The 27620-nt window shown below is 36.4% G+C and overlaps 2 protein-coding genes and 1 non-coding gene across 3 annotated transcripts in view; 1 reads left to right on the forward strand and 2 right to left on the reverse strand.

Moving 5' to 3' along the window:
- LOC127857349 (Fanconi anemia group A protein homolog) overlaps positions 1-8092 on the reverse strand; it is a 48555-nt gene extending 40463 nt beyond the window's left edge. Inside the window, 5 exon segments of the mRNA XM_052393749.1 lie at positions 654-760; positions 3232-3398; positions 5321-5451; positions 6984-7029; positions 7564-8092. Of these exon segments, the coding sequence (XP_052249709.1) occupies positions 654-760; positions 3232-3398; positions 5321-5451; positions 6984-7029; positions 7564-7653 (541 nt within the window). The 5' untranslated portion in view covers positions 7654-8092.
- On the reverse strand, positions 1235-1397 carry LOC127859088 (U1 spliceosomal RNA). The gene has a single exon (XR_008039279.1). It is a non-coding gene; the product is annotated as a U1 spliceosomal RNA (small nuclear RNA).
- Positions 5338-22579, forward strand: LOC127857543 (uncharacterized). The gene is made up of 6 exons (XM_052393985.1): positions 5338-5461; positions 12213-12288; positions 12447-12578; positions 12762-12910; positions 13211-13323; positions 22513-22579. Exons 2-6 carry the CDS (start codon positions 12241-12243, stop codon positions 22515-22517), a joined length of 447 nt encoding a protein of 148 aa, XP_052249945.1. The 5' UTR covers positions 5338-5461; positions 12213-12240; the 3' UTR covers positions 22518-22579.
- Positions 22580-27620: the final 5041 nt, after the last annotated feature.

The raw sequence follows: 27620 nt of genomic DNA on the forward strand, positions 1-27620 counted from the left end.
TTAGGAGAGGAAAATATCCAACCCCAACCCCCTAACAGGGTTAATTAAACTCTTCATTGTTATATAGATAAAGAAATGTTAATAACTATTTGTATTTTTTAATTAAAAGGGACACAATCATCTGAAAGGATGAGAAAATCACATCCCTGAGAGAGGCATATACTGACTGCTTTAGTATAATACCAAGTACAGTAAGTCACTGACTGACTGATAAAGTCCAAAAACCACATGTGCTCCGATCTAGCAATACACTGATTAGGACAAGCCATTTTTAGCTGGACAATTCTAAATAATCAAATGTCTTTTTTTTGCAGGTGAACAAATAGTTATGAAGAAAAGACATGATTATAAAATTATGACAATATTTTAGTAGCATTTCAAAATAAAACGCCAAACAAACATGACAAACACTCAGGGGCAAAGTGAAAATGGCTATGAGCAACCAGCATAAAACCAGAACAGCCTGCGAGTAACTTGCAGTCTGTTCAGGTTTTATGCTGTTTGCTGCTCATCAGTAACTCAGGGTTGGAAATGAAGCCTTTAAAACTTGAATCTAGTAAGAAAGTACTAAAATTTAATTTAACTTTCTAAGGGATGACAACTGAGTCAAAATACGTATCTAAGTGGTAAGCTTTTAAGTCCTGTCATAATACCTATGACAACTTCTGTTGCTATGACAACATTTGTTGAATCATTCTTGATGCAGGCTTGCACAACTTTTCTACAGAATTCATCACCAAAGCCTTGTCTGTTCATCATCCTGAAGGAAACCAAGGTAAGGATGATACAACTTTGTTGTGGTCTAGTGTGCAATGAAATGATGGTTTCAATACAGAACTGCAAGAAAATAAAACAAGAGATGCGTTTGTCAGAAACACAATGCCCCCTACTGCGCCGCTTTGAAGCCATATATTTGACCTTTGACCTTGAAGGATGACCTTGACCTTTCACCACTAAAAATGTGAAGCTCCATGACACATGCATGCCAAATATCAAGTTGGTATCTTCAATATTGCAACAGTTATGGGCAATGTTAAAGTTTTCGGACGGACGGAAAGACTGACTGACAGACTGACGGACTGACGCACAGTTCAATTGCTATATGCCACCCTACCGGGAACATAAAAATAAGGAAATCCAGCCTAAGAGTATTGAGTTTATTCAAATTTTAACGTGTATATACTATTGTGAGAGTGATTCACTGCTTATTACAACAGTTTCTATGACATTTTTTTCAGGGTTAGCGCGAACGCAGACCCCACACATATAAATTGCGTACCCGAGTAACCCACATTTGGGGCTATCGCAGGCGTCAGCCCAACCGAAGTGCAATGGAAGGGCCTCTTCCTGGGGAAACCTCCTTAATGATCAAGGTATTTCCTGTACCAGGTAAGTATGATTTGCTAAGGTCACATTCCACCTTATACTCAGACATCATATTCACAATCACGTTAAATTGACCAAAGTACTGAATCAATCATGCTTTTCTAATATTTAATTGTAACAGTAATATTCTTATTTTCATCATTCTCTAAATAGGAAGAGAATTTGATCTAATTTTTAACTATATGTTTTTATATTAATAATCTCTGGTTTTTAAGTGTTTTTTTACAGAATATTTAATTCCATCATTACGGAAGTGAATAGAATGTTATAAATATCCTATGCTACAAACAAAGATTAAGGCAATCTAAAAATAGCTGAATATTTATTCAGTCAACCATGTTGATCTATTTTTAGTAGAGAACTTCAGTAATTTCAACTGTACGCTTTCTCTCCCCTGAATACAGGTAAAAGCAATAAACCTGTTACAGAACAGCATTCATTGATCTACAATATTTCAGTGTTTTACAATAATTCAAGGATATAAGTTCTATCAATATTGCAAAAGTTATGGCCAATGTTAAAGTTTTCGGACAGACAGACAGACAGTTAAAATGCTATATGCCACCCTACTGGGGGCATAAAAAGATATTTCACATTTAAAATAAACAACTTAAGTTTCATAACTTATTTTTTTATATATTTATTTTCCTAAAATGGAAAGTATTCTTTATTTCACTACATTTAGTAACATACTCTTCACAGATATACATGGAAATAAATATACACTTCAACACCGTTATTTCGAACACTGATAATCCGAAGTCACCGTTATTTCGAAGTATTTTTCCGGTCCCGAATTTGGTTCTTCTTTGTTTAATGTAAAATTTCATTGTTAATCCGAACTTTGTTAAACCGAAAAAACCGTTAATTCGAAGTGATTCTGTCGGTCTCCACAGTATAATTTGCACCTAATCATCAATCTTTAATCCGAAGTCAAAGCTGCAAAACGCTGAGCATAATTTCACACCTTTGTCGTCTGGGCGTGGCGTGTCAAAAGCTGATATTTACACCTTTGTAGTCTGCGTGTATCGTGTTAATTTTATAATGTCGTCAAAAGCCGATAATTACTATTTATGTAGTTTGCATTCTCTTTTAGTAACAAATAAACGTGTCAAGTTAGGTCTGAGTAAATGTTGTCCAAGGAAATTCATCTTATATAAACTCTACCTTCTGAGAGCAAAACACGGGCGGAAGTAAGTTCTTCCATCTCCTTGACAAATAGGAGAAATATGTTACACGCGTCCAGTTTAATGCTGTTCAAAGAGACATCGTGTCTTATTTACAAAAAATGTTAATCCATTTCCGAAAATGTATTCATCTGTATTTACGTCATGTATGACAATTTGTGCTATTCGTTATATTTTATATGGTCTGGTAATTTGTGCTATTCGTTATATTTTATATGTTCTGATAATTAGTGCATATTTATTATATTTAATATGTTCTGTACTTAGAGAAAACATAAAAAGAAGAACAAGAATCGTTTTATTCCTTCGTTTGTTACAAGTAGAAATCTATTGCAATCTGACAAAAAAAAGTAAACAATTATTAATAGTAGCGTGTAACCAAACCATGTAAATTCCACAGAATTATTACAGAATCAAAGAAGTCGTCTGTCAAATGTTTATTTCGAATTATCGTTAATCCGAAACTTTTTTAACGGTCCCGACAACTTCGAAATTACGGTGTTGAAGTGTATAATCTATTTTTGTTCTTCTGGCACCATAGATAGATTTAGATTGCTTTTGCAACAGGATTAAAAATAGAAGAACTTTGATGTTAACACATACAATATCAAGCAAGAAAACACAATAAATAGCCAAGCAATTCTACCAACAGACTTACTTGCAGAAATGTGTTTCTATGGCAACCACTCCCTCCTTGTGCAAGATCCACAGCAAAGAGAGGGGCAGGTCCAGATGGCGACACAGGTTGTCATGGAAACCAGATTCAGTGAGGTAACCATTCAAAATCAGCTGATGTACCAAACTGACAGTGTTGACAAGCTCTTTCTAAACAAAACACGTCATATAAACCTTTCTCCCAAAAGAAGTCAAGTGAAAATGGCTTTTGCAACCAGCATAAAACCAGAACAGCCTGCCAGTAACTCGCAGTCTGTTCAGGTTTTATGCTGTTTGCTGCTCATCAGTAACTAAGGGTTGGAAATGTAGCCTTTAAAACTTGTATTAAATAAGAAAGGTATTTATTAAAATTGTACTTTCTATGGGACTACAAATTTGTCAAAATACTTGTCTAAGTGGGAAAGTGTTAATGCACCTTGTCAAAGATGAATGTAACATAGAAGGCATTGTCAATAAAAAAAACAAGATGTGTTTGTGACCTATATGACATTTGACCTTGAAGGATGGCCTTGACCTTGACCCTTCACCACTAAAAATGTGCAGCTCCTTGAGATACACACGCATTTCAAATATAAAATTGCTAGCTTCAATATTGCAGAAGTGACATTACATGAGCAATTATGACCCATATATTTGACCTTGAAGAATGACCTTGACCTTGACCTTTCACCACTCAAAATGTGCAGCTACATGAGATACACATGCATGCCAAATATCAAGTTGCTATCTTCAATATTGCAAAAGTATTCATAAAATAAGCGATTTGGGCCACATATATTTGACCTCTGACCTTGAAGGATGACCTTGACCTTTCACCACTCAAAATGTGCAGCTTCATGAGATACACATGCATGCCAAATATGAAATTGCTATCTTCAATATAGCAAAAGTTATTGCAAAATGTTAAAGTTGGCGCAAACCAACCAACAGACCAACCAACCAACCAACCAACAGACTTACCAACCAACAGACAGGGCAAAAACAATATGTCCCCCACTACTATAGTGGGGGACATAATTATCAACATGAAAGGTGGTGGCTCAACAAAGACCCAGATGAATAAGTTATGTCTCACTATATCCATGTAAACAAAACCTCACTGTCAGCTGCTCATGTTAAATGGAACAGAACCACTTTCTAACTCAGCCCAACTAACATTGCAATAAATGTTCTCTGAGCATTATGATTGGCAAGATATAATATATATAAATGTTCTGGAACAATATATATGAGCATTGGAACTATGAATGTGCAACAGACTCCAATGCCCCCACTAATTATAATTGGACTAGGCAAACACACTATTTTTTCTACAGTTGACAACATTTTTTTGTTTTTAAAAACCTGTTAGAGCCATATTCCTTTCCTATGGTCATCTTTAAATAAAGGTCATTCAGCTGTGAAAATTTGAGTGCTATCCACGAAAAGTTAAAGACTACTAGTTGCAGCCAAAATTAAAATCATTCAACTCAACTGTTAAAGTTTGAGGAAGAACCACCCAGTAGTCAAAGCAGATTTGAAAGCACACAATTTAAGCTGTAAATAATATGGAAAACACAAGCTTCAGGCTGACTTTTGTTCATATGTATGAACGTACCTATGGATGAACAAGTGCCATGGTTAATGCCGTGTACTTCTAGAATTTTCAAAAGCTTTTTCTAAACGTTGACCTAGTGCATAGTTTTGTACCCTCATATGACCCAATTTTTAACTCGACCATGATATTCAGACAAATGCTCTGACCAAATTTCATGAAGATTGCAAATTAATGTAAGCCTTTTGAGTGTTAAGGTAAACAATGACAATGAACAATGAACAGGTGATCACAAAAACTGCCCATGAGCAAGTTGTGCTCTGGTAAGCCAAGTATGCAAAAGATGGTAGCAAGAATTGTAAAGACTAAACTCAACATACATCCAGTAGTGATGCTTTAACAAACTGAACTTTATTGGTATCATACTTGATTCATGGTACAATTCTGTAGTTTATAATACACCAGGTTTTTCAGCATACAACAAACAGAAATGTAATTTGTTTATAAAGTTTACAAGATTTTTTAAGATTCCTAGTACCTCTGTTTCAGGTGTTTCCTTGTTCACCAACTGCACAATTTTCTCAATATATCTGTCTGCTGCCTGGCAGCCAAACTGTTGCTGAGAGGTCACCTTGGTAACATGTGCTGCATAGCTGAACCCTAGAGGGGCTGTAATAAGGTAGGCTAACCAGATAGAGCCATGCTTCTATAAATATTCAACCTTGAGGGTCATATATATCCAGACTTTAATTTAATCAGATTGGGCTTTGATTGTAGTCACATTATGCAGTTAGTTTACAATAATACCAAACTTTTTTAATACATTAACTTTATAATTATATGGTACTTGTTATTGTTTTTTAAACATAATATTAAATTATTTCTGCTGCACTGTGTAACTTCTGGTCATATTGTAAGTGTACTTCACTCTTGAACAGTTCAAGAACTCCCTCTGACCCTGACTATGACCTCTGGTGTGACCTCCACTGTCACCTGGGCCAGCTACTTACCAATCATAGCACTGTGAAGTATGCCCTCTGACCCTGACTATGACCTCTGGTGTGACCTCCACTGTCACCTGGGCCAGCTACTTACCAATCATAGCACTGTGAAGTATGCCCTCTGACCCTGACTATGACCTCTGGTGTGACCTCCACTGTCACCTGGGCCAGCTTCTTACCAATCATAGCACTGTAAAGTATGCCCTCTTACCCTGACTTTGACCTCTGGTGTGACCTCCACTGTCAACTGGGCCAGCTACTTACCAATCATAGCACTGTAAAGTATGCCCTCTGACCCTGACTATGACCTCTGGTGTGACCTCCACTGTCAACTGGGCCAGCTACTTACCAATCATAGCACTGTAAAGTATGCCCTCTGACCCTGACTAACACCCTTGGTGTGAACTCCACTGTCAACTGGGCCAGCTACTTACCAATCATAGCACTGTAAAGTATGCCCTCTGACCCTGACTATGACCTCTGGTGTGACCTCCACTGTCAACTGGGCCAGCTACTTACCAATCATAGCACTGTGAAGTACGCCCTCTGAACCTGACTATGACCCCTGGTGTGACCTCCACTGTCAACTGGGCCAGCTACTTACCAATCATAGCACTGTAAAGTATGCCCTCTGACCCTGACTTTGACCCCTGGTGTGAACTCCACTGCCAACTGGGCCAGCTACTTACCAATCATAGCACTGTAAAGTATGCCCTCTGATCCTGACTTTGACCCCTGGTGTGAACTCCACTGCCAACTGGGCCAGCTACTTACCAATCATAGCACTGTGAAGTATGCCCTCTGACCCTGACTTTGACCCCTGGTGTGACCTCCACTGTCAACTGGGCCAGCTACTTACCAATCATAGAACTGTGAAGTATGCCCTCTGACCCTGACTTTGACCCCTGGTGTGACCTCCAATGATAACTGGGCCAGCTACTTACCAATCATAGCACTGTGAAGTATTCCCCCATGACCCTGACTTTGACCCCTGGTGTGAACTCCACTGTCAACTGGGCCAGCTACTTACCAATCATAGCACTGTGAAGTACGCCCTCTGAACCTGACTATGACCCCTGGTGTGAACTCCACTGTCAAATGGGCCAGCTACTTACCAATCATAGCACTGTGAAGTATGCCCTCTGACCCTGACTATGACCCCTGGTGTGAACTCCACTGTCAACTGGGCCAGCTACTTACCAATCATAGAACTGTCAAACGTCTCATCTTTCTTTATGCAGGAAAGCTGTTGATAGCAAACAGAAGAATTTATAAGAGTGAAACAAATTTAAAAGCCATTTGTTAACATATTATTTTGTAACACATCTCCATAAGTGCTTCAATAGTGCAGATTAAACTTGTATAACAGTCATACCATAAGATACAAGTAGCTGTAAGTGTAGAAAACATTTTAAGCCACAGTCCAGTTAAGTAATTCTATTAATTTTAAAAGAGGATAAATTCTTATAAGGTTACTGATGTTTACATAAATGGAAATTTTGTACGAAATATAAGATTTATACTAATGGTTAAAGGTACATGGTTCAAATAGAGAATCTACAATTGAAGCTAAGAATGAATAGAGAATAATCAATTTCTTTTAATAAAGGAAATTGATTATTCTCTATTCATTCTTATTGGCATCATTAGCTAAAGTGTGGATAAATATGCAATAAATTCATTATTTCTGACTTTCATGTGTGTTTGTTTTTCTTGGGTCAGTAAGATGTCCATGAAAAGAATTGCTTAAGTGGGTTTAAGAATTTTTGGGGGAGTGTACCTCATTAAGAATGTCACTGGAGGACAGGTTGTGTGATATGAGCTGCAGCACAGTCTGTTTCAGTTGGTCCTGGCTCCTGAACGGCCACATCTCCTCTAGTATGGGCACTGGAAATAGAACTAGGCCCTCCTAACACAGATATATATTGGAAATAATCACCATCATGTAAGTGATGAGGCTTCATTTGCAGTGGATAAATGAAAAAAAAATTGTTATAGTTATATGATTTAATAAGAGGAAATAGTAATTTTATGGAAATCAGAAATAAACAAGGGCTGTTTGTAAAACATGCATGCCCCCCATATGATCTGTCAGTTGTAGAGGCAGCCATTGTGTGAATATTTTATTTGTCACTGTGACCTTGACCTTTGACGTAGTGACCTGAAAATCAATAGGGGTCATCTGCCAGTCATGATCAATGTACCTATGAAGTTTCATGATCCTAGGCCTAATTATTCTTGAGTTATCATCAGGAAACCAATTACCATTTTACTGTTTCGAGTCACTGTGACCTTGACCTTTGACCTAGTGACCTGAAAATTAATAGGGATCATCTGCCAGTCATGATAAATGTACCTATAAAGTTTCATGATCCTAGGCGTAAGCATTCTTGAGTTATCATCCAAAAACCATTTTACTATATCGAGTCACTGTGACCTTGACCTTTGACCTAATGACCTGAAAATCAATAGGGGTCATCTGCCAGTCATGATCAATGTACGTATGAAGTTTCATGATCCTAGGCGTAAGCATTCTTGAGTTATCATCCGGAAACCATTTTACTATTTCTAGTCACTGTGACCTTGACCTTTGACCTAGTAACCTGAAAATCAATAGGGGTCATCCGCCAGTCATGATCAATGTACCTATGAAGTTTCATGATCCTAGGCCTAAGAGTTCTTGAGTTATCATCCGGAAACCATCTGGTGGACGGACCGACCAACCGACGGACGGACCGACTGACATGTGCAAAACAAAATACCCCCTCTTCTTCGAAGGGGGGCATAATAATATTTTAACATTATTTGATCATGATCTTTAATTTACATTTTATCAGCAAAATAAACAATTATATTTTTTTTTATAGTGAACAAGTATTTATTACTCGTATTCAATAATAGGTTCACATTTATCCACTGCAACTGAAGTTTATCATTTAAAAATGATTATTTCCAATATATTTCTGTGTCAGGAGCAGGAATTACACTTAACATCAATTAACTGCTATGATTTGTAAAAGTCCTCCTATTCTGTGTGCGAGAATTGTCTGTCTGTTGCTATGGTGATATTGGCAAGTGGCAGTTTGTTATTCATTTTTATTTAGTGGTTCGCAATTATTTTACTAATTGCCAAAAATATCAAAGAAAAGTTTGGGGCTTACATCAACCCATAAAGGATATACACAGTTTGATTACAATTTTGATGCCAATTACCCGCATACATTTTGATATTCATTCTTAGGCCAACATTTTTATATCTTTTGTTTTACGGGAGCACCGACCCTGAATTGTGACAAATAAAAATAAAAGTAACTTTCAATTTTTTTATTTTCATTTCACCTGCCTACCTGGAATTTTATTTAAAGCTAAAAAAGAAATGGCGCAGATTGACGAAAGTGTTGGTAAAAAAATATGGGTTGTTTCATTGTGCCTAGTCAACTTGTAAAGCGTCAGCGATTTTAATTGGCTATTGCAGCCCCACACGCTATAAGCCAATGGGTGAGTATTTAACAAATGATTTTTATATTGTATTTTTGCAAATGGCAAACGTGAACAACAATGTGGAGCCTGGCAAATATTTTAAGATAAAATAAATTTAAGATGGAGAAGAAATCAATTCAATTTCAAAACTAAATCTTAACACAGTTGCTGGAATCGTTAATATATTATGTGAGAGTAACATTAAGATAATTAGCGTTCTTGCAGATGATGCAGAGGTTGCACCAAACAAAGCATTCACTGTTATTAGAATTTTTGGGTAGGTTCAATAAATATGCGTATTTATTGTTATTTATTAACACATTTGATGGGTGACTTAGTCCATCACAGTTTGTCTCCTGTTAACTTTAAGTACTGTTATGCAAACTTTAACTTCAAATACTGTCATGCAAACTTTACTCAACTCGGTCAGAAATTTTAAGCCATTATTCCAGCAATTGTTTTAAATCGTGTTAAATCTCAAATAATATGCAAGACAGACAGAAAGTTTAATTACTTTTTTACAAATTAATTTCTTTGTGTACATTTAATTTGCTTTCGGATGAATTTTGGTCCTGATGTATTGATGACCATACATATTCTAGTCAAGGTTTATACATATAACATATATTTAATATTTTTATTTGTACATTTTTATTATGGAGGTCATATAGTGATCGGACTGTCTGTTGGTCTGTCTGTCTTTCCGTCACACTTTGCGGTTAGGTTTCGAAATTTGCTGATAACTTCTATGTCCCTTGAGATATAACTTTCATATTTGGTATGCATGTGTATAGGGACAAGGTCTTTCCATACGCACACAAATTTTTACCCCGGTGACCTTCACCTTGAACTTAGGGTCCGCGTTTAGGTTTCGAAATCTGCGTTTATGTTTCGAAAAATGCTTATAACTTCTATGTCCTTTAAGATATAACTTCATATTTGGTATGCTTGTCTAAATGGACAAGGCCTTTCCATACGTACACACATTTTTACCCCTGCGACCTTGACCTTGAACTTGGGTTCCGCGTTTAGGTTTCGAAATCTGCATATAGGTTCGAAAATGCTCATAACTTCTTTGTCTCTTGAGATATAACCTTCATATTTGGTATGCATGTGTATATAGACAAGGTCTTTCTATACGCACACAAATGTTTACTCCTGTGACCATCACCTTGAACTTAGGGTCAGTGTTTAGGTTTTGGATTTTGCGTTTAGGTTTCAAAAATTGCTCATAACTTCTATGTCCCTTGAGATATATAACCTTTATATTTGGTATGCATGTGTATATGGACAAGGCCTTTCCATACTCACAAAAAATTGTACCCCTGAGAATTTTACCTTGAACTTAGGGTGTGTGTTTAGGTTTTCAAATCTGTGTTAAGGTTTCGAAAAACAAAATAAACAAGAGGGCCTGAAAGGCCCAAAGTCGCTCACCTGAGAGGAAAGGAACTGACCTGTTCTGTGCAGCACAAGATGTCATTAGAACAAAATGTTCTTACCAACTTTCATGACTAGTGACCAGGGTACCCTGGCATCCACGTTTTTCAACAGACCACAACCATTTTCATACACATCCTAGGGAAACATACAATGGCTGATATATGTGGATTTAATTGTTTGTGGTTTATACAGTCAGGCTGTAAGAATGCACATTTATTTATTTTACGCTGCAAAGGTGAATTACAGTCAGTCTGACTCTTTCCTTTTTTAAATCTTGTACCCGTAACGATCAGGACTGATGACTTTGTGAATATGGGCACCGTACTGATGACTTTGTGAGTAAGGGTTCAAAACTGATGACTTTGTGAGTACGGGCACATGGCTGATGACTTTGTAAGTATGGGCACAGGACTTATGACTTTGTGAGTACGGGTACAGAACTGATGACTTTGTGAGTACGGGCACATGACTGATCACTTGTGAGTACGGGCACAGGACTGATCACTTTGTGAGCACGGGTACAGAACTGATGACTTTGTGAGTACGGCCAAATGGCTGATTACTTTGTGAGTACGGGCACATGCCTGATGACTTTGTGAGTACGGGCACATGACTGATGACTTTGTGAGTACGGGCACAGGACTGATGACTCTGTGAGTACAGGCACTTGACTGATGACTTTGTGAGTACGGGCACAGGACTGATCACTTTGTGAGCATGGGCACAGGGCTGATGACTTTGTAGAACAGGCACATGACTTATCACTTTGTGAGTACCGGCACATGGCTGAGTACTTTGTGAGTATGGGCACATGACTGATGAATTTGTGAGCATGGGCACATGACTGATGACTTTGTGAGTAAGGGCACAGGACTTTTGACTTTGTGAGTACGGGCACAAGACTGATGACTTTGTGAATATGGGCACAGGACTGATGACTTTGTGAGTACGGGCACATGACTAATGACTTTGTATGGGCACAGGACTGATGACTTTGTGAGTACGGGCACAGGACTGATGACTTTGTGAGTACGGGCACAGGACTGATGACTTTGTGAGTACGGGCACATGACTGATGACTTTGTGAACACGGGCACAGGACTGATGACTTTGTGAGTACGGGCACATGGCTGATGACTTTGCGAGTATGGGCACAGGACTGATGACTTTGTGAGTACCGGTACAGAACTGATGACTTTGTGAGTACGGGCACATGACCGAGTACTTTGTGAGTACGGGCACATAACTGATGACTTTGTGAGTACGGAAACATGACTGATGACTTTGTGAGTATGGGCAAAGGACTGATGACTTTGTGAGTACGGGCACAGGACTGATGACTTTGTGAGTACAGGCACATGACTGATGACTTTGTGAGTACTGGCACAGGACTGATGACTTTGTTAGTAAGGGCATAGGACTGATGACTTTGTGAGTAAGGGCATAGGACTGATGACTTTGCTGATTGTTCATTATATGGTGTTTGATGGAAAACTGTTTACTGTTTAGATTCCAGATCGGAAATGAAGTGCTTGGGATGTCTGATATTAAAACGTTGCATAACCCAAAATGGATAAACAATAAGGTATTTGTCTTCGTTGTAAAACATATTTCAGCAAACTGATATTGTGCAAAGTAAATGATATTAATATATATGTACAACAGTGTTATTTGTAAGGAATGTTTTAACATTAATTTTAGTATATGTGTTGTTTAAAATAGTTGTAAAATTATTTATTACAGATCATTAACGCCTTCCTCCATCATTTAGCTATGGTGCATAACGCAACATCTTGTCATTGGGTATTAGCGTTACCCAGCTACCTGATGACGATGTGGATGGCGGGTAATATGGATACATGGAGGTTCCGGAAGGTAGATTAAATGTTATTCATAGCATACTATAAATGGCATAAACCTATCTATCTCCAATCTTGTGTAATGGTTGTAATTATCATTACATATAGATAAAGTTCAGCAATTACATGGTTTCGTATTTCATTGTGTTAAATAGTCTTGAATTGGTACCATGCAAGTCAAGTAGACATATCTTTACAGATTAAGTTCCAAAATTACAAATGGGTTTTTCTGCCAGTGAACATAAATGACAACCACTGGGTGTTAATGGTGGCAGACCTTGAAACAAGAGCCTTGTCCATACTGGACTCATTAGGATGGAAGAACCGTCTTCTTCCAGGCTTTTGGTTGTAAGCTCATTATTATAATTATTATGCATTCAACACTTTTATATGAGTTATGTTTTTAAATCATGTTCACAGATAACTTTTTTCCGCAATAAAATACAAACATCAACAATTTATTCAATTCCATTAATGCGTGTTCTAAACTGTTGCTTATTTCCCAAACTACTAGTTAAGAATGCATGATTGGTATATCATTGAGTATGTTGTTTAAAGAATTATCAAACATAATTGCAAACGTGTCAAATTACAATTAGCTTTTGAAACTTATACATCATTTCTCTAAATTTATGTTTTGTATTAAAGGAAGTTCGCCAAGCGCATAGATCAGGACATTCCAGATGACCTGCCAATCGAGTGGTTAACGGGGAGCCTGGTGTCCGCTCGGCAGCAGCGCTTGGGGCGCTTTTGTTATGCTGGTAATGTGAACACTTTATTTTTCCCAAGTTATTATTTTTTTGTTCAAATCAAATTAAAATGAATACAATATATGTGTTAAGCTTGAATAAAGGTAGGCATGCAGGTTTTAAGTAAGCTTTTTGACAAATCAAAGCACAATGTTAGAAAATACTGTTTGTTTTTTATTGATGATACTGAACTTGTACGCAATGTAAAACTAGATACATACATGATATTCACATAACATGATGCAATATTCATAGTATATTACGAAAACATAAGTACAATAATTCTAAGGTGATGAGACTTGAATAAACTGTTTTATCAATGACCCTGTTATCATCAATCATGGATCTATCTTTCACATGCATATGATCCTACCACACTAATATTATACAATATGTATACATCACCATCAACGATTTCTATTTTTATAAATCCCTGTGTACATAATTTAAAATTTATCTGTAGTCATGTGAATATTTGCAATGCAGAGATCCCAGTAACACAGACGATTGCAATTTTGATATACCGACAAGTGAATCAGGAAACTGATAGTGAAACATTAATCTAGTTTTTAAAAACTGATGTAGTTTCCACATATTTAATTTTAGTTTTTTTCACAAGCCTTGATTATGTCTTGTAAAAAACAATGCGTTGTTTGGTGAGCTGGAGTTTTTCTTGCGGTTTGGTTAAGAGTGATAAGAAAAGCATGGACAATAGCACCATCATGTATGGCAGAGTTGAGATTTTTAACAGGAGTGAAACCAACAGTCCATCTAAACAAGAGACAACTACAGGCCAAGAAAAATATCAACATACTTCCAGGAGTCTCTGAAAAAGATGTATAAACAACTTGCATCAATTACTGGTCAACCTCCAACACTAGATGCTTTGCTGGAAACAATTGGTGTATCAAAAGAGGACTACAATACTGACCTTATAGTGTGCAACAGGAGAACACAGTTCATCATGAACAGAAGTACTACTGATGTGTACATAAATAAGTACAACCCAACAATACTTGATCAATGAACAAGAACTGCTGGAAAGTATTTTTGAAACCATATTAGACGATATTGGAGACGAAAACGTGTTCATGTTTCACATGACAATCGAGTTTTGTTTCACAAAAGTTAGTAAAACTCTACATATCAGTCAGCTAAATTCACAAAACTGTTCCCTGTTTTTGACATTACTTGTGCTATGCAAGAACAAGGAATCAATTTCACTGTGGCCAGCTGATCTTCATGTTTGTGTAATAAAAAACGTATAAACACATTTTCAGTCATAATCACACTGCGTCGAGTTGTTGATGTACTAGATCTACTGTAATCCAATTAAAATCATAATCTTATGAAATATTTGTAATATCTAAATTTTCATTTTTACTTTTGTAATTATTTTAATTAATCATAATTAATAAAGTTTTAATTAATTTCAATTAACAAAATTTTATAATTACTATTGTATATTGAGAAAAATAACTATTGCATATTGTTTAGAATAACTATTGTATATTGTTAGAAATACTTAAGGAATTGTGCAGTCCGCATTAAGCCTGGGTTTCGGACACACCACATTTTGTGCCAGGTGAGCTACAAACTCTAACATATTGAAAACTACCTTGATGTACTATAAGAAAACAGCTTAGTAAGCTAAGAGAGCGAGTACATGTAGCACATTCAAACCTAAATTGTTTCCCAAATTTGGAACATAAAAGTACAAAGTCGAAGCTTCGAGAAAGTTCCATGACTAAGGGTTAACAGCTAGTCTTGACCCGAATAAAAATAAAATGTAGGTGAATAAGCGTACCACGTGGGATCACGTGGGAACCGTATTTGGAAAAGTCTGATCAAATTTCAAAAAGCAGCCACCGAAAGAATATTTAAGAAAATGCTGTGCGCAATTCAAGTACTGTATTTTCGGATATTCTTTCAGGTGAAATGTTATTACTTATTTATTTTCAAACCTAAATTATTGTTTGCTGCAAATTAATATATTCATTCTTAAATTATTGTTTTCTACTTCAATTTGTTTTAGTTACATTCAATGTAGGGTATTTAGGAAAGTTGTTTGGCTGCACAATATCCGAATAATTATATAATGTGTATTTATGATAATAACTATTTTATAAGTATCATATTAGTAAAACTAATAATACTGTTTTCTCATAAATAAATATTTTCTTTATTTCATGATTTGATAAAACAATGTTAATGCCTGAAAACTGTTAGTGAAATTGAATAATAATCAATATCGTTACATATGTATGTGTATATCATAAATGATATCTGTGCATGCAAATATTTATCTTGTTTTAATACATAAGTACTTTTTTTTCAGATATTCTTTCAGAATAAAATGGGCTGTTTACTTCACTGACTTCCTTAATTATTTACATTTCTTAAAACTCAAAGAATGGTAGCGTTAAACGCTAATTGAAATTGAAATATGGCAGAAACAACATTCGTTAAGACCATTATAAATCAAAGAACGAATAGAACTGTTAATTACTAAGAACTAAATAATGTATCGGAGGCAAATGAAGATCCCGTTACCCATTATATCAAATGGAAATAATAAAAACCTCAAGGAACATAAATTATAGGAAAAGCATGTGCGATACCACAAAGTTAAACCATGTTACGATGAGCATTGCACTCTATGTTCTCAAATAAAGAGTGCAAATAGTATTCAATTTCATTGTTGTATTGTGTATAAGGTGGAAGATGGAGAAAACTTGACTTGTAAATCTGAACCTAGTATTGACACAGATGTTCAAAGTGGCAGTGGCGTAACGACCTCGACTGGCAAAGGCAAGCAACGTGCAACAAAGCCGTACTCTCGACCAGAACAATTGGCGTCTTACGAGTTCAAAACATTCGGCTATTATTTGAACAGGCTTGAAAGTGAAATAGCAGCGTTTGTGGACAGCAGCGACTTCGTTATGACAAAGGAAGGTCGAGAAGTCTGTACAAAATTGATGTCTAGTGTACAAATGGCTACATCTTTTCAGAAAGAAGCCACTGGACATAAAGTTGGCGATCAAGGGCGCAACTTCGAGGAGTGGTCGAAACGCGAATGCGCGTTAAAAATCCAACACGAAGGGGAACTAGAAAGGGTCGTTTCGCAGCTTACATTTGAGAAGGATCGTGATTTGGATATGCTTAGAGGAAAGCTGATGTTAGAGAAAGAAGAGGCTGTTTGTGCATTAAATACATGCACCATCTGTTATGATGCAGACAAAAACTGTACATTTACAAAATGTGGGCACACTTATTGCGAAACATGCTGTATGTTGATGTATGGGGAAGGCTGCCCTATGTGTAGGGCAGACGTAACAGGTTGGGTACAAATGCTTATAACAGACTAGATGTTTTAACTGTGTTCAACTTTTCATATGAATTTACTTACTACTTTATTTCATCACTTTTTCACATTGTTAAGCTTATGTTATTTGTGTTCCCACCAATACGAATTAAGCTTTAGTTAACTTTTATGTTTGAAAAAAAGGTGGGGATATTGTGGTTATCTCCGCCGTCCGTCCGTCCGTCTGTCTGTCCGTCCGTCCTGGCCACTATCTCCTCCTACACTAAAAGCACTAGAACCTTGAAACTTACACACATGGTAGCTATGAGCATATGTGCGACCCTGCACTATTTGGAATTTTGATCTGACCCCTGGGTCAAAAGTTATAGCGGTTGGGGTGGGGCCGCGTCAGAAATTATCACTCATTTTTTTAGGTTATTTTACATTTACTTCTTTATTTCTACACCGATTCACTTCAAATTGATACTGGACCTCTCTTATGACAATACGGTCAATCTCAACCATGCATGGCCCCATTCCCAACCCTGGGGCGCCCCGCCCACATAGGCCACACCCACCAAAAATTTCCATTTACTATAATTTTTTCATTTCTACACGGATTCACTTCAAATTGATACTGAACTTTTGTTATGACATTAGGGTCAATCTCAACTATGCATGGCCCCAATCCCAACCCTGGGGCGCCCGCCCACATAGGCCACACCCACCAAAAAATTCCATTTACTTTAACTTTTTCATTTCTACACGGATTCACTTCAAATTGATACTGAACTTCTCTTATGACATTAGGGTCAATCTCAACTATGCATGGCCCCATAACCAACCCTGGGGCCCCGCCCACATAGACCACACCCACCCAAAATTGCCTTTACTATAATTTCTTCATTTCTACACCGATTCACTTCAAATTGATATTGAACTTCTCTTATGACAATACAGTCAATCTCAACTATGCATGGCCCCATTACCAACCCTGGGGCACCCCGCCCACATAGACCACACCCACCCAAAATTGCCTTTTACTATATTTTCTTCATTTCTACACCGATTTACTTCAAATTGATACTGAACCTCTCTTATGACAATACGGTCAATCTCAACTATGCATGGCGCCATTACCAACCCTGGGGCCCCGCCCACATAGACCACACCCGCCCAAAATGGCCTTTTACTATAATTTCTTCATTTCTACACCGATTCACTTCAAATTGATACTGAACTTCTCTTATGACAATACGGTCAATCTCAACTATGCATGGCAAAATTACCAACCCTGGGGCGCCCTGCCCACATATGTCACACCCACCCAAAATTGCCTTTTACTATAACTTCTTCATTTCTACACCAATTCACTTCTAATTGATGATGAACTTCTCTTATGACAATACGGTCAATCTCAGCTATGCATGGCCCCATTACCAACCCTGGGGCACACCTAGGTCAAACATTCGGCGTGGGGATACGCGTCGGCCTCTGCCGCGCCATTTCTAGTTATAGTATGTTACTTGCTTTATGTTTTATATTTTCGATTATATATGTCATACTGTATGACCCTTGATTGGCTAAATATGTTATTCTATTCTATTCTATGCTTGTTTGTTTTCTTGCATGTGTTTGCATTTATAAAATGTTGAAATGTATTTCATGTGTTTGTCGTTAGTTGAGCAGGGTAGCCAATTGACTTTTCAAACCACAAAACATGTACAACTCGAACGTCATATCTATTCATGTAAACAAGTGAGAGAAGATTTTAAGCTTCATAGGTTTAAGTCAATTTTCTCAAAACGTCTCATGATAATTAGATGAATTTCTCACCATAATATTTAACCGTATGATAGCTACAATTTTTGTCTTGCCTACATTGTTCTCACACGACTTATTGTATCAGATATTCAACTTAAAAAAATTCGATAACGAGAAAACTTTTTTGTGTAAAGAGCATTTATCTTCATTTTGGTATGATCCTGTAGGAAATTCAATTCCATGCATTTTGATATATTACACTTTACCGTATGTCTAAACACAAAAAAAATACATTACAATGACGATTTTGTCATAAACGCATTTCTGTCTTTAACTTTTCATTTTGACTCAATGCGAAAACTCTCTGTGAATAATACACTGATTTCGCACAAAGTTTAAATCGGGGGATCTTCCCAACCACTTGAGATAAAAACATGGGATTTTTGTCAACTTGTTCAGTGCGATAATGGCTATAATTTATACGCTGATATTTTCCCCTAGCATTTACGCGTGTGTGAAAATTGCAGTTTTGTGCTTGGGAAACGGGTCGTTGAAAAGAAAACTGTTTTGTCCTCATAGATATTTTGAACATCTGCTTGTTAAGAATTCAATTCTGCACATTTTGATACCACACACTTGATAGTGTGTTGAAAAATGGCTTCACTAATGACCAAAAAAAAAATCACTATAAAGACGCCTTTGACAATTGAACTGTTTCAACAGAGTGTAACAAACATATCGATTTATTACACAGTTGAAGAATTCAGCGAAACAGTTAATGATGGAACAAGTTACATTAGGAGTAAAAAGAGGAAGTGCAGCCCTTTTGACACCAAAGGCACTCTCATTATAAGCCTTGTGTTTGAAATGATTGCTCATTATAAAAGCATTGAGTTAAAATTGATTTCTTATGATAAGCCTTGTGTTAAAATTGATTTCTTATGATAAGCCTTGTGATAGAATTGATTTCTCACTATTAGCCTTGTCTTTGAAATGATTGTTCACTATTAGCCTTGTCTTTGAAATGATTGGTCGCTATAAGCCTTGTCTTTGAAGTGATTGTTCACTATTAGCCTTGTCTTTGAAATGATTGTTCACTATTAGCCTTGTCTTTGAAATGACTGTTCACTATTAGCCTTGTCTTTGAAATGATTGTTCACTATTAGCCTTGTCTTTGAAATGATTGTTCACTATTAGCCTTGTCTTTGAAATGATTGTTCACTATTAGCCTTGTCTTTGAAATGATTGTTCACTATTAGCCTTGTCTTTGAAATGATTGTTCACTATTAGAATTGTCTTTGAAATGATTGTTCACTATTAGAAATGTCTTTGAAATGATTGTTCACTATTAGAATTGTCTTTGAAATGATTGTTCACTATTAGAATTGTCTTTGAAATGATTGTTCACTATTAGAATTGTCTTTGAAATGATTGTTCACTATTAGAATTGTCTTTGAAATAATTTTTCATTATCAACCATTTACTCTTTTATAAATATATTTGTTTATCTAATCTAAAATGCAATCATTTATGCTTTAAGTGCCATAAATACCACTAATTTGTATCAGCAGTATCCAATTAGTAAAAATATGAATATAATACATTTAAAGCTTTTTTGCTTTTCCTTGCATTGTTTGTTTTGGCCTAAACACTCAATAATCAACATTTCTTTTAAAGTCACTATTGCCAAGCAATAAAAGTCCCCTACCGGCTCCACTATTGTCAGAATATTTTTGTTATTTGTTGCCAAAGCAACCAGAATTTTTGATGTAGGAACAAAATTAAATGATGTGCATAATGTCCATATTGCCATCTATCCATGTTCCAAGTTTCATAAAAAAATATTAAGAACTTTGAAGTTTTCTCAGGATCCAGAAAACCACCATTTTCAGCAGTATTTCTAGTCTATTTGTTGCCATAGAAACCAGAATTTTAGACGTAGGAACAAAATGAAACAAGGGCTGTTTGTAAAACATGCATGCCCCCCATATGGGCTCTTCATTGTAGTGAGAGCCATTGTGTGAATATGTTTTTTGTCACTGTGACCTTGACCTTTGACCTAGTGACCTGAAAATCAATAGGGGTCATCTGCCAGTCATGATCAATGTACCTATGAAGTTTCATGATCCTAGCCATAAGCATTCTTGAGTTATCATCCGGACACCACTTTACTATTTCGGGTCACCGTGACCTTGACCTTTGACCTAGTGACCTGAAAATCAATAGGGGTCATCTGCTTGTCATGATCATTCTACCTATCAAGTTTCATGATCCTAGGAATAAGCGTTCTTCAGTTATCATTCGGAAACCATTTTACTTTTTCGGGTCATCGTGACCTTGACCTTTGACCTAGTGACCTGAAAATCAATAGGGGTCATCTGCGAGTCATGATCAATCTACCTATCAAGTTTCATGATCCTAGGCCTAAGCGTTCTTGAGTTATCATCCGGAAACCATTTTACTATTTCGGGTCACTGTGACCTTGACCTTTGACCTAGTGACCTGAAAATCAATAGGGGTCATCTCAAGTCATGATCAATCTACCTATCAAGTTTCATGATCCTAGGCCTAAGCGTTCTTGAGTTATCATCCGGAAACCATTTTACTATTTCTGGTCACCGTGACCTTGACCTTTGACCTAGTGACCTCAAAATCAATAGAGGTCATCTGCGAGTCATGATCAATGTACCTATGAAGTTTCATGATCATACCCCCAAACGTTCTTGAGTTATCGTCTGACAACCACCTGGTGGACGGACCGACAGACCGACCGACCGACATGAGCAAAGCAATATACCCCCTCTTCTACGACGGGGGGCATAATAAAATAACGTGCATAGTGTCCATATTGCCATCTATCCATGTTCCAAGTTTCATGAAAAAATATTAATTACTTAAAGTTATCACAGGATCCAGAAAAGTGTGACAGACTCACAGACTGACAGACTGACGGACACACAGAGAGCAAACCACAAGTCCCCTACGGTGAAACCAGTAGGGGACTAATAAAATGTCTCCTTTATATGGTGAATTTATATGTCTCTCTATTGGGGAGTTGTCCAATACATTTGAGGCAAGTTGGTATTGGCCTGGGGCGAGTTGTCTGGTAACTGTCCGTAGTAGACATTTTAGAAAGTTGAAAATCCCCCCCCCCCCCAAAAGGGGGGACTTTGCTGTCAGAATTTTTATTATTAGAATCACGAAGATGGCAAGTTTTCATCATATCTCATTGTCTAAATAGATTTACTGCCATTTCACTGAACACAGTGTTTTTCATAACACAAATTATATGGTACAGCTTCCATGCAGAATCACCTTGTCTCTTCACCACACATGAAGTAGGTTATCGCTCAAATTAAACCGATAGCTTCCAGAAAGAGATGTTGATTGGTTTTACTCATCAATCTTAGAATTGCTGATAACTCACATTGATCTCAGATTTCAATAGACAATTGTGTGTTTGGTCGACCTTAGCATAGAGATTTGACTATTTCGGAGCATAGATCTAATCTCATTGCACAAACTTTTTATGATTACGTCATTGAAGTACAGCTCGTATAAAAAAATTAAGGTGCACTGTTCCGGTGTACAGGAATTGAGCTTGCGCGCCTTTATCAAATCATCACTTGCATAATTGTTCATTTTTTGGATATTTTTCAAAATACACTTTACTATGTTCTAAAACTATACAGACTCGCTTATTGCACTTTACTATGTTCTAAAACTATAACATAATAATTGTTTTAATGATGCATGGAGACTGTTTTGATTCTAGTTTTTTTGTCATTTTGTTTTGGAATGACACAAATACGGCAATCACCTGAATACAATAATTTGACATATTACTATAAGACCATACATACATAAGGTAATTACAATAGCTCACATTGTGCCCTTCGTGTCAAAGAGAGCTAATAAAATAAATACTTTTACACGGTACAAATGTTCTAAAATCATAATATTTTATTTCAGATTCTCCCAAATGCGAAATGTCCTGAATTGTCCCTAGTTTTTTGTAACGACAAAATAATGAAATGAACAGAAAAACATATGTTGTTTGTCAATTTCTTCAACACGTTCACCATCACTAAAAATTTTAAGACTTTAACTTGCTGTGTTTTGATCTTTTTTAGTATGACAGTGTACTGTTTCCAGACAGACAACATATGAGACAGACACTCCAGAAACATACTACAAGAGGCCATTCAAGAACCACCTGCTGTAGCAATTAAGTGAGTGCTTTACAACACTTCATGAGACTGCTTCTCCTACTTCCCCCAGTTAGATAGGACCTATACAACACCAGTATAGAGTACTGCTTTAGATGATCTCCCTTCACCAGGAACACTTCAGACAGACATTGCGTGCTGGAGAATTAAGTGGGTAATGATTCCCCCCCCCCCTCTTCTAACTGTAAGTGCTGAAAATTTTCCAAACATTTATACAATTTAAAAAAATTGCAGCAACATTTCCAGTGACTAGCTATGAATGGGAGAGGAGCATATCAATGTTAGGGAATGTAAAAACAAGTTGTTGTTTAACTAAGTTTAGGTTTATTAGTTTATTAAAGTCTCATCCAATACATGTGTTATACAACAATATATGATACAGGTATTCAACTTATCAAAAGATAACAACTTGTACTGGCCAATCTAAATCAGATTTACAGTAGACTATTATACACAAATAACCAGTAAAATAAACTATGGGGGAAGAGAGACTCACTGGTCTGTATCTCATGTCAGTGCACAGGGACATTGATTTGAACCTTGGTGACATTGTCAAACAATATGCAAGACAGAATCCAAGAAAAATGAAACTGCCTTGTATTTGGAGTCTCTTTTGCGCAATAAAGACAAGGATTTGTCTTAATTTTTGTTTTATAGAGAGTGATACGTTTGTAAATTTTGCTTATCACAGTTTGAATATTGTGGTTTTGTTTGTATTTGTTACTTGTTGAACTGTTGAATGTCAGTCACAATTTTAAATAAAAATTCAACATATTTCATTCACAGGTTTTATTATCATGTACATAAAACATAAGTAATACTGACTCCTTGCATACATTTAATATGCTTAAATGTACCTTTACCATCGAAACATAATGATATTTTTCAGGAACAACACAAGTGTTTCATGCTGTGTGCTGGCACTGTGGCGACATCGAGGTCGAGGTTAATTCTGATGTTCAGCAGCTCAGGGTTTTTTCCCCACTTTTTAGGAAGATAGCCCATGGCTTTGGAATTGGGAATTCTATTTGCATTTTCATGCAATTGGGAAAATAAATTCATTAGCCTTTTTTTCCACACGAAAAGTTCACAGATAAGGGAAATACTTAATTTGATATAACTCTTTATAATCATTCAAGTTAAAAGAACAAAATCATATAATACTTTGTTAGATGTAATTGAATTAAAATTGAGATAAAATACGCATAAGACACTTCCTTCCTTTTTTTTTTTTGAAAATTGGGAATTTTTTGCCACATTTTGGGAAAAAAAAAACTTTTTGGGATTGTGAACATAGCCGAATTTCGGCTATAAAATCGGGCCAAAAAAAAACAGCAGCTGCACGACACATACAGAATAGTGCGCCCTATCTGTGCCACATGCATTAGTCAAGGACAGCAACCATCAACTTAAAATGCGAAAAAGCAAAAACAATAACTTTTGTGCACCAACTTTATGTGCTGATAGACGAAAGGATCTGCCCTTGATTTTCATTCTTTAAACCATCAACTGTTGGATTTTTAAGTAAGTATAACTGGCAAAGGGATTTAAGTTGGGAAACACTAGTTGAATTTAGGGCCACCTATGTCATTTAGACACATGTTGTTTAGAAGAATGTTAAACATTTGAATGCAAATGTTTGCAACCTATTTAAATTAATTGAAATGTAATATTTTTGTCATGACATGTGCAAAGAACTTCATACCATAACATTTTAATCATAAGTGCACTTTTGGTGACCATCTTTTTTTTTACCTCGTACTATTCGAGAATTGGCAAAATAAAAAAATGTCTGTTCGTTTACACGGATGGTGGAGCAGACCAATACACTACATACTAGTCTGTGCAACTGAGCTATAATAATAATGTTGCTATCCTTGTCAGTATGGAATTGGACATTCTCATCATTGCTAGGACTGCAGCATCCCAAAGCTACAATAATACAGCTGAGCGCTGCATGGGCCTCTTAAATCTTGCTATTCAAAATACGGCACTTGAAAGAGTGGCAATGCCAGAGGACTTGGAGTGAAGTCAAAAGCATCTTTTCATTGAAGCAACTGCCAAAAGGAACACAACCTCAAAGAGGCAATAGAAGCATCAGTTGAGACAGTCAATCTTAAAAGAAAGTCAGACACAGGCTTTCAAATACAATGCTGGTGGGGTTGAGTTGTTGAAGACAAGTCAAAACTAGAGCTTTGTCACAGACGTGATGAATACCCCCACATGCCGCATTGACACAGAATATTTTGCATGTTGTCTTCACAAAAAACAGCAGACACCATGCTGAATGTTTAAAACGCACTAAGTGACCCTGTGACCTAGTTTTTGACCCCGCATGACCCATATTCCAACTTGACCTAGACATCATCTAGATACATCTGACCAAGTTTGGCAAAGATCGGCTGAAAACAACTTGAATTAGAGAGCGGACACTTAATACGGACCGACAGACCGACTGACAGACAAGCTCACTCCTATATACCCCCCTAAACTTCGTTTGTGGGAGTATAATCACATAACATTAATCGTGATAAGTTGCAGATGAAGTGCAGATCAAGTGAAATGTAATGTAGGGCCACAGGCAAAAAATTAAATAAGACCACTACAATAACCATTGTCAATTGAAGCCCTTGGAGAAGAATCATCAAGTGAAAATCAATACATGATTGAGTGTTCAAAATGCAAGAGTTGATATGACATGAGAGATCATTTATTAAAATGTTCAGTTTTTGATAATTTAAGTGAGTGGCAACACTTGTTTTTGCCTTTTTGTCAACTTTTTTGGTGACCCTTTATAAGTTTACTCGTAGTGCTGTTTATTTTATAGTCTGTCTAATGTTCAAGTCAGCTCCAGAAATGTAATGAAGGGCCACAGGCAAAATATTATATGAGACCACAACAACAGCCATTGTCGACTAAAGCACTTGATGAAGAAACATCAAGTGCAAAACTATGCATAATTAAGTGTTCAACCTCTCACTCTAAGGACGATCCGGAACATTGTATTAGTGCCCTTAATAAAATTCAAAAACAAGAAAGAAAACATCTTGGCATTCAACCATATAAAAAGGGCCCATAATTCTGTCAAAATGCCAGTCAGAGTTACATTACTTTGCCTGCACAGTCCCCTATTGATAGTTAGTAAGTGTTGCAAGTATGAAAGCAATAGCTTTGATACTTACGGAATAAAATGGACCTAAGCACAAAAGTTAACCAAAATTTTCAATTTTCTAAGTATAAAAAGGGCACATAATTCTGTCAAAATGCACGCCAGAGTTATCTAACTTTGCCTGCCCAGTCCCCTCATGATAGTTAGTAAGTGTACCAAGTTTGAATGCAATAGCATTGATACTTTCTGAGAAAAGTGGACCTAAACGCAAAACTTAACCAAAATTTTCAATTTTCTAAGTATAAAAAGGGCACATAATTCTGTCAAATTGCACGCCAGAGTTATCTAACTTTGCCTGCCCAGTCCTCTCATGATAGTAAGTAAATGTACCAAGTTTGAATGCAATAGCATTGATACTTTCTGAGATAAGTGGACCTAAACGCAAAACTTAACCGGACGCCAACGCCGATGTGATGCCCCCAGCCTCAAGCTGGGAACCAGTCTCATAGTCGATTTAGTACATCGGTTTTCTTGTTGGTTATTTTTCTTCACTTAAATTTCTTAGGCGTAAATAGAATTTTTCAGTTTTCCGGTAATTACAATCGACATGTTACGTTAAGACATTTTTGGTTTAAATCTCTCATTCATCTTGATGCTAAAGCCCATGGCGTGAGTATTTTACATATTATAACATTTTTGTGTTTAATTTGTATAAGATTAAAATCTTATTTCCTAAAAGAATGTTGAAATTATTGTTGTATTTTGGATTGATATTCGGGTCTTTCGTAGAAAGAGTTTGTTTACTTGTTTATGAGGTGTTCTGTGCATACTGGAAAATAATTGTTGTATTGCCAAGATTATGTGTTTCTCTTTCTTTGTATGTTTCAGTAATTTACCACATACACGACTGTCTTAACATCTGTAAAATAAAAGAATAACACGGAATGTTTGGACTTGGTAACTGGCGTCTATTCGTAGACAGCATAGCCGAAACCGACGCCAAGGTGATGACAATAGCTCATAATTTTTTTTCAAAAAATAGATGAGCTAAAAATGTATTTTAGGATTCCCAGGAAAAACTATTGAAATGAAATCAACAGATCATGGATCATCAAAATCATTACGTGCGATATCTGCTCCTCATACATGGTGGCTGAAAGCGGGTTGCTCAGTTATACTTCTGAGAAACATATCTAGTAAACACATGAATGGTTTGCAAGGGTGTGTCATACATATCTAGTAAACACATGAATGGATTGCAAGGGTGTGTCATGCATATCTAGTAAACACATGAATGGATTGCAAGGGTGTGTCATACATATCTAGTAAACACATGAATGGATTGCAAGGGTGTGTCATACATATCTAGTAAACACATGAATGGATTGCAAGGGTGTGTCATACATATCTAGTAAACACATAAATGGATTGCAAGGGTGTGTCATACATATCTAGTAAACACATGAATGGATTGCAAGGGTGTGTCATACAGATTCCAGAGGATGGATCAGGTCCAATTGTTGAATTGTTTAGTAAGAGCCTATCACTTTTGCAATGAAAATTAATTGACTAAACTGCAATCAACATAATTGTATTGTATAATTATTAATTTAACATAAATTTTATTGCATTGACATTTTTTTGAGTGCTATACTTGTATTGTATTGTACATGTATAATTATAAATTTAACATAAATTCTATTGAATTGACATTTTTATGAGTGCTATACAAGGACTTAAAAAGTATTACTTCAAGAATTCTGAATGGGGTCCAGTCCAACTGACTGACTGGGTAAGGGTTTGGTAGCATTGAGGTCCCTTGAAAGTTTATGTTCCTGATCGGACCACCGTAGAGAGATATGTTCTCAGTCTGGTCATCATTCATCTGCTGTCCATACTTATC

This window comes from Dreissena polymorpha, chromosome 14, assembly GCF_020536995.1.
Source record: "Dreissena polymorpha isolate Duluth1 chromosome 14, UMN_Dpol_1.0, whole genome shotgun sequence".
Taxonomy (NCBI): Eukaryota; Metazoa; Mollusca; class Bivalvia; order Myida; family Dreissenidae; genus Dreissena; species Dreissena polymorpha.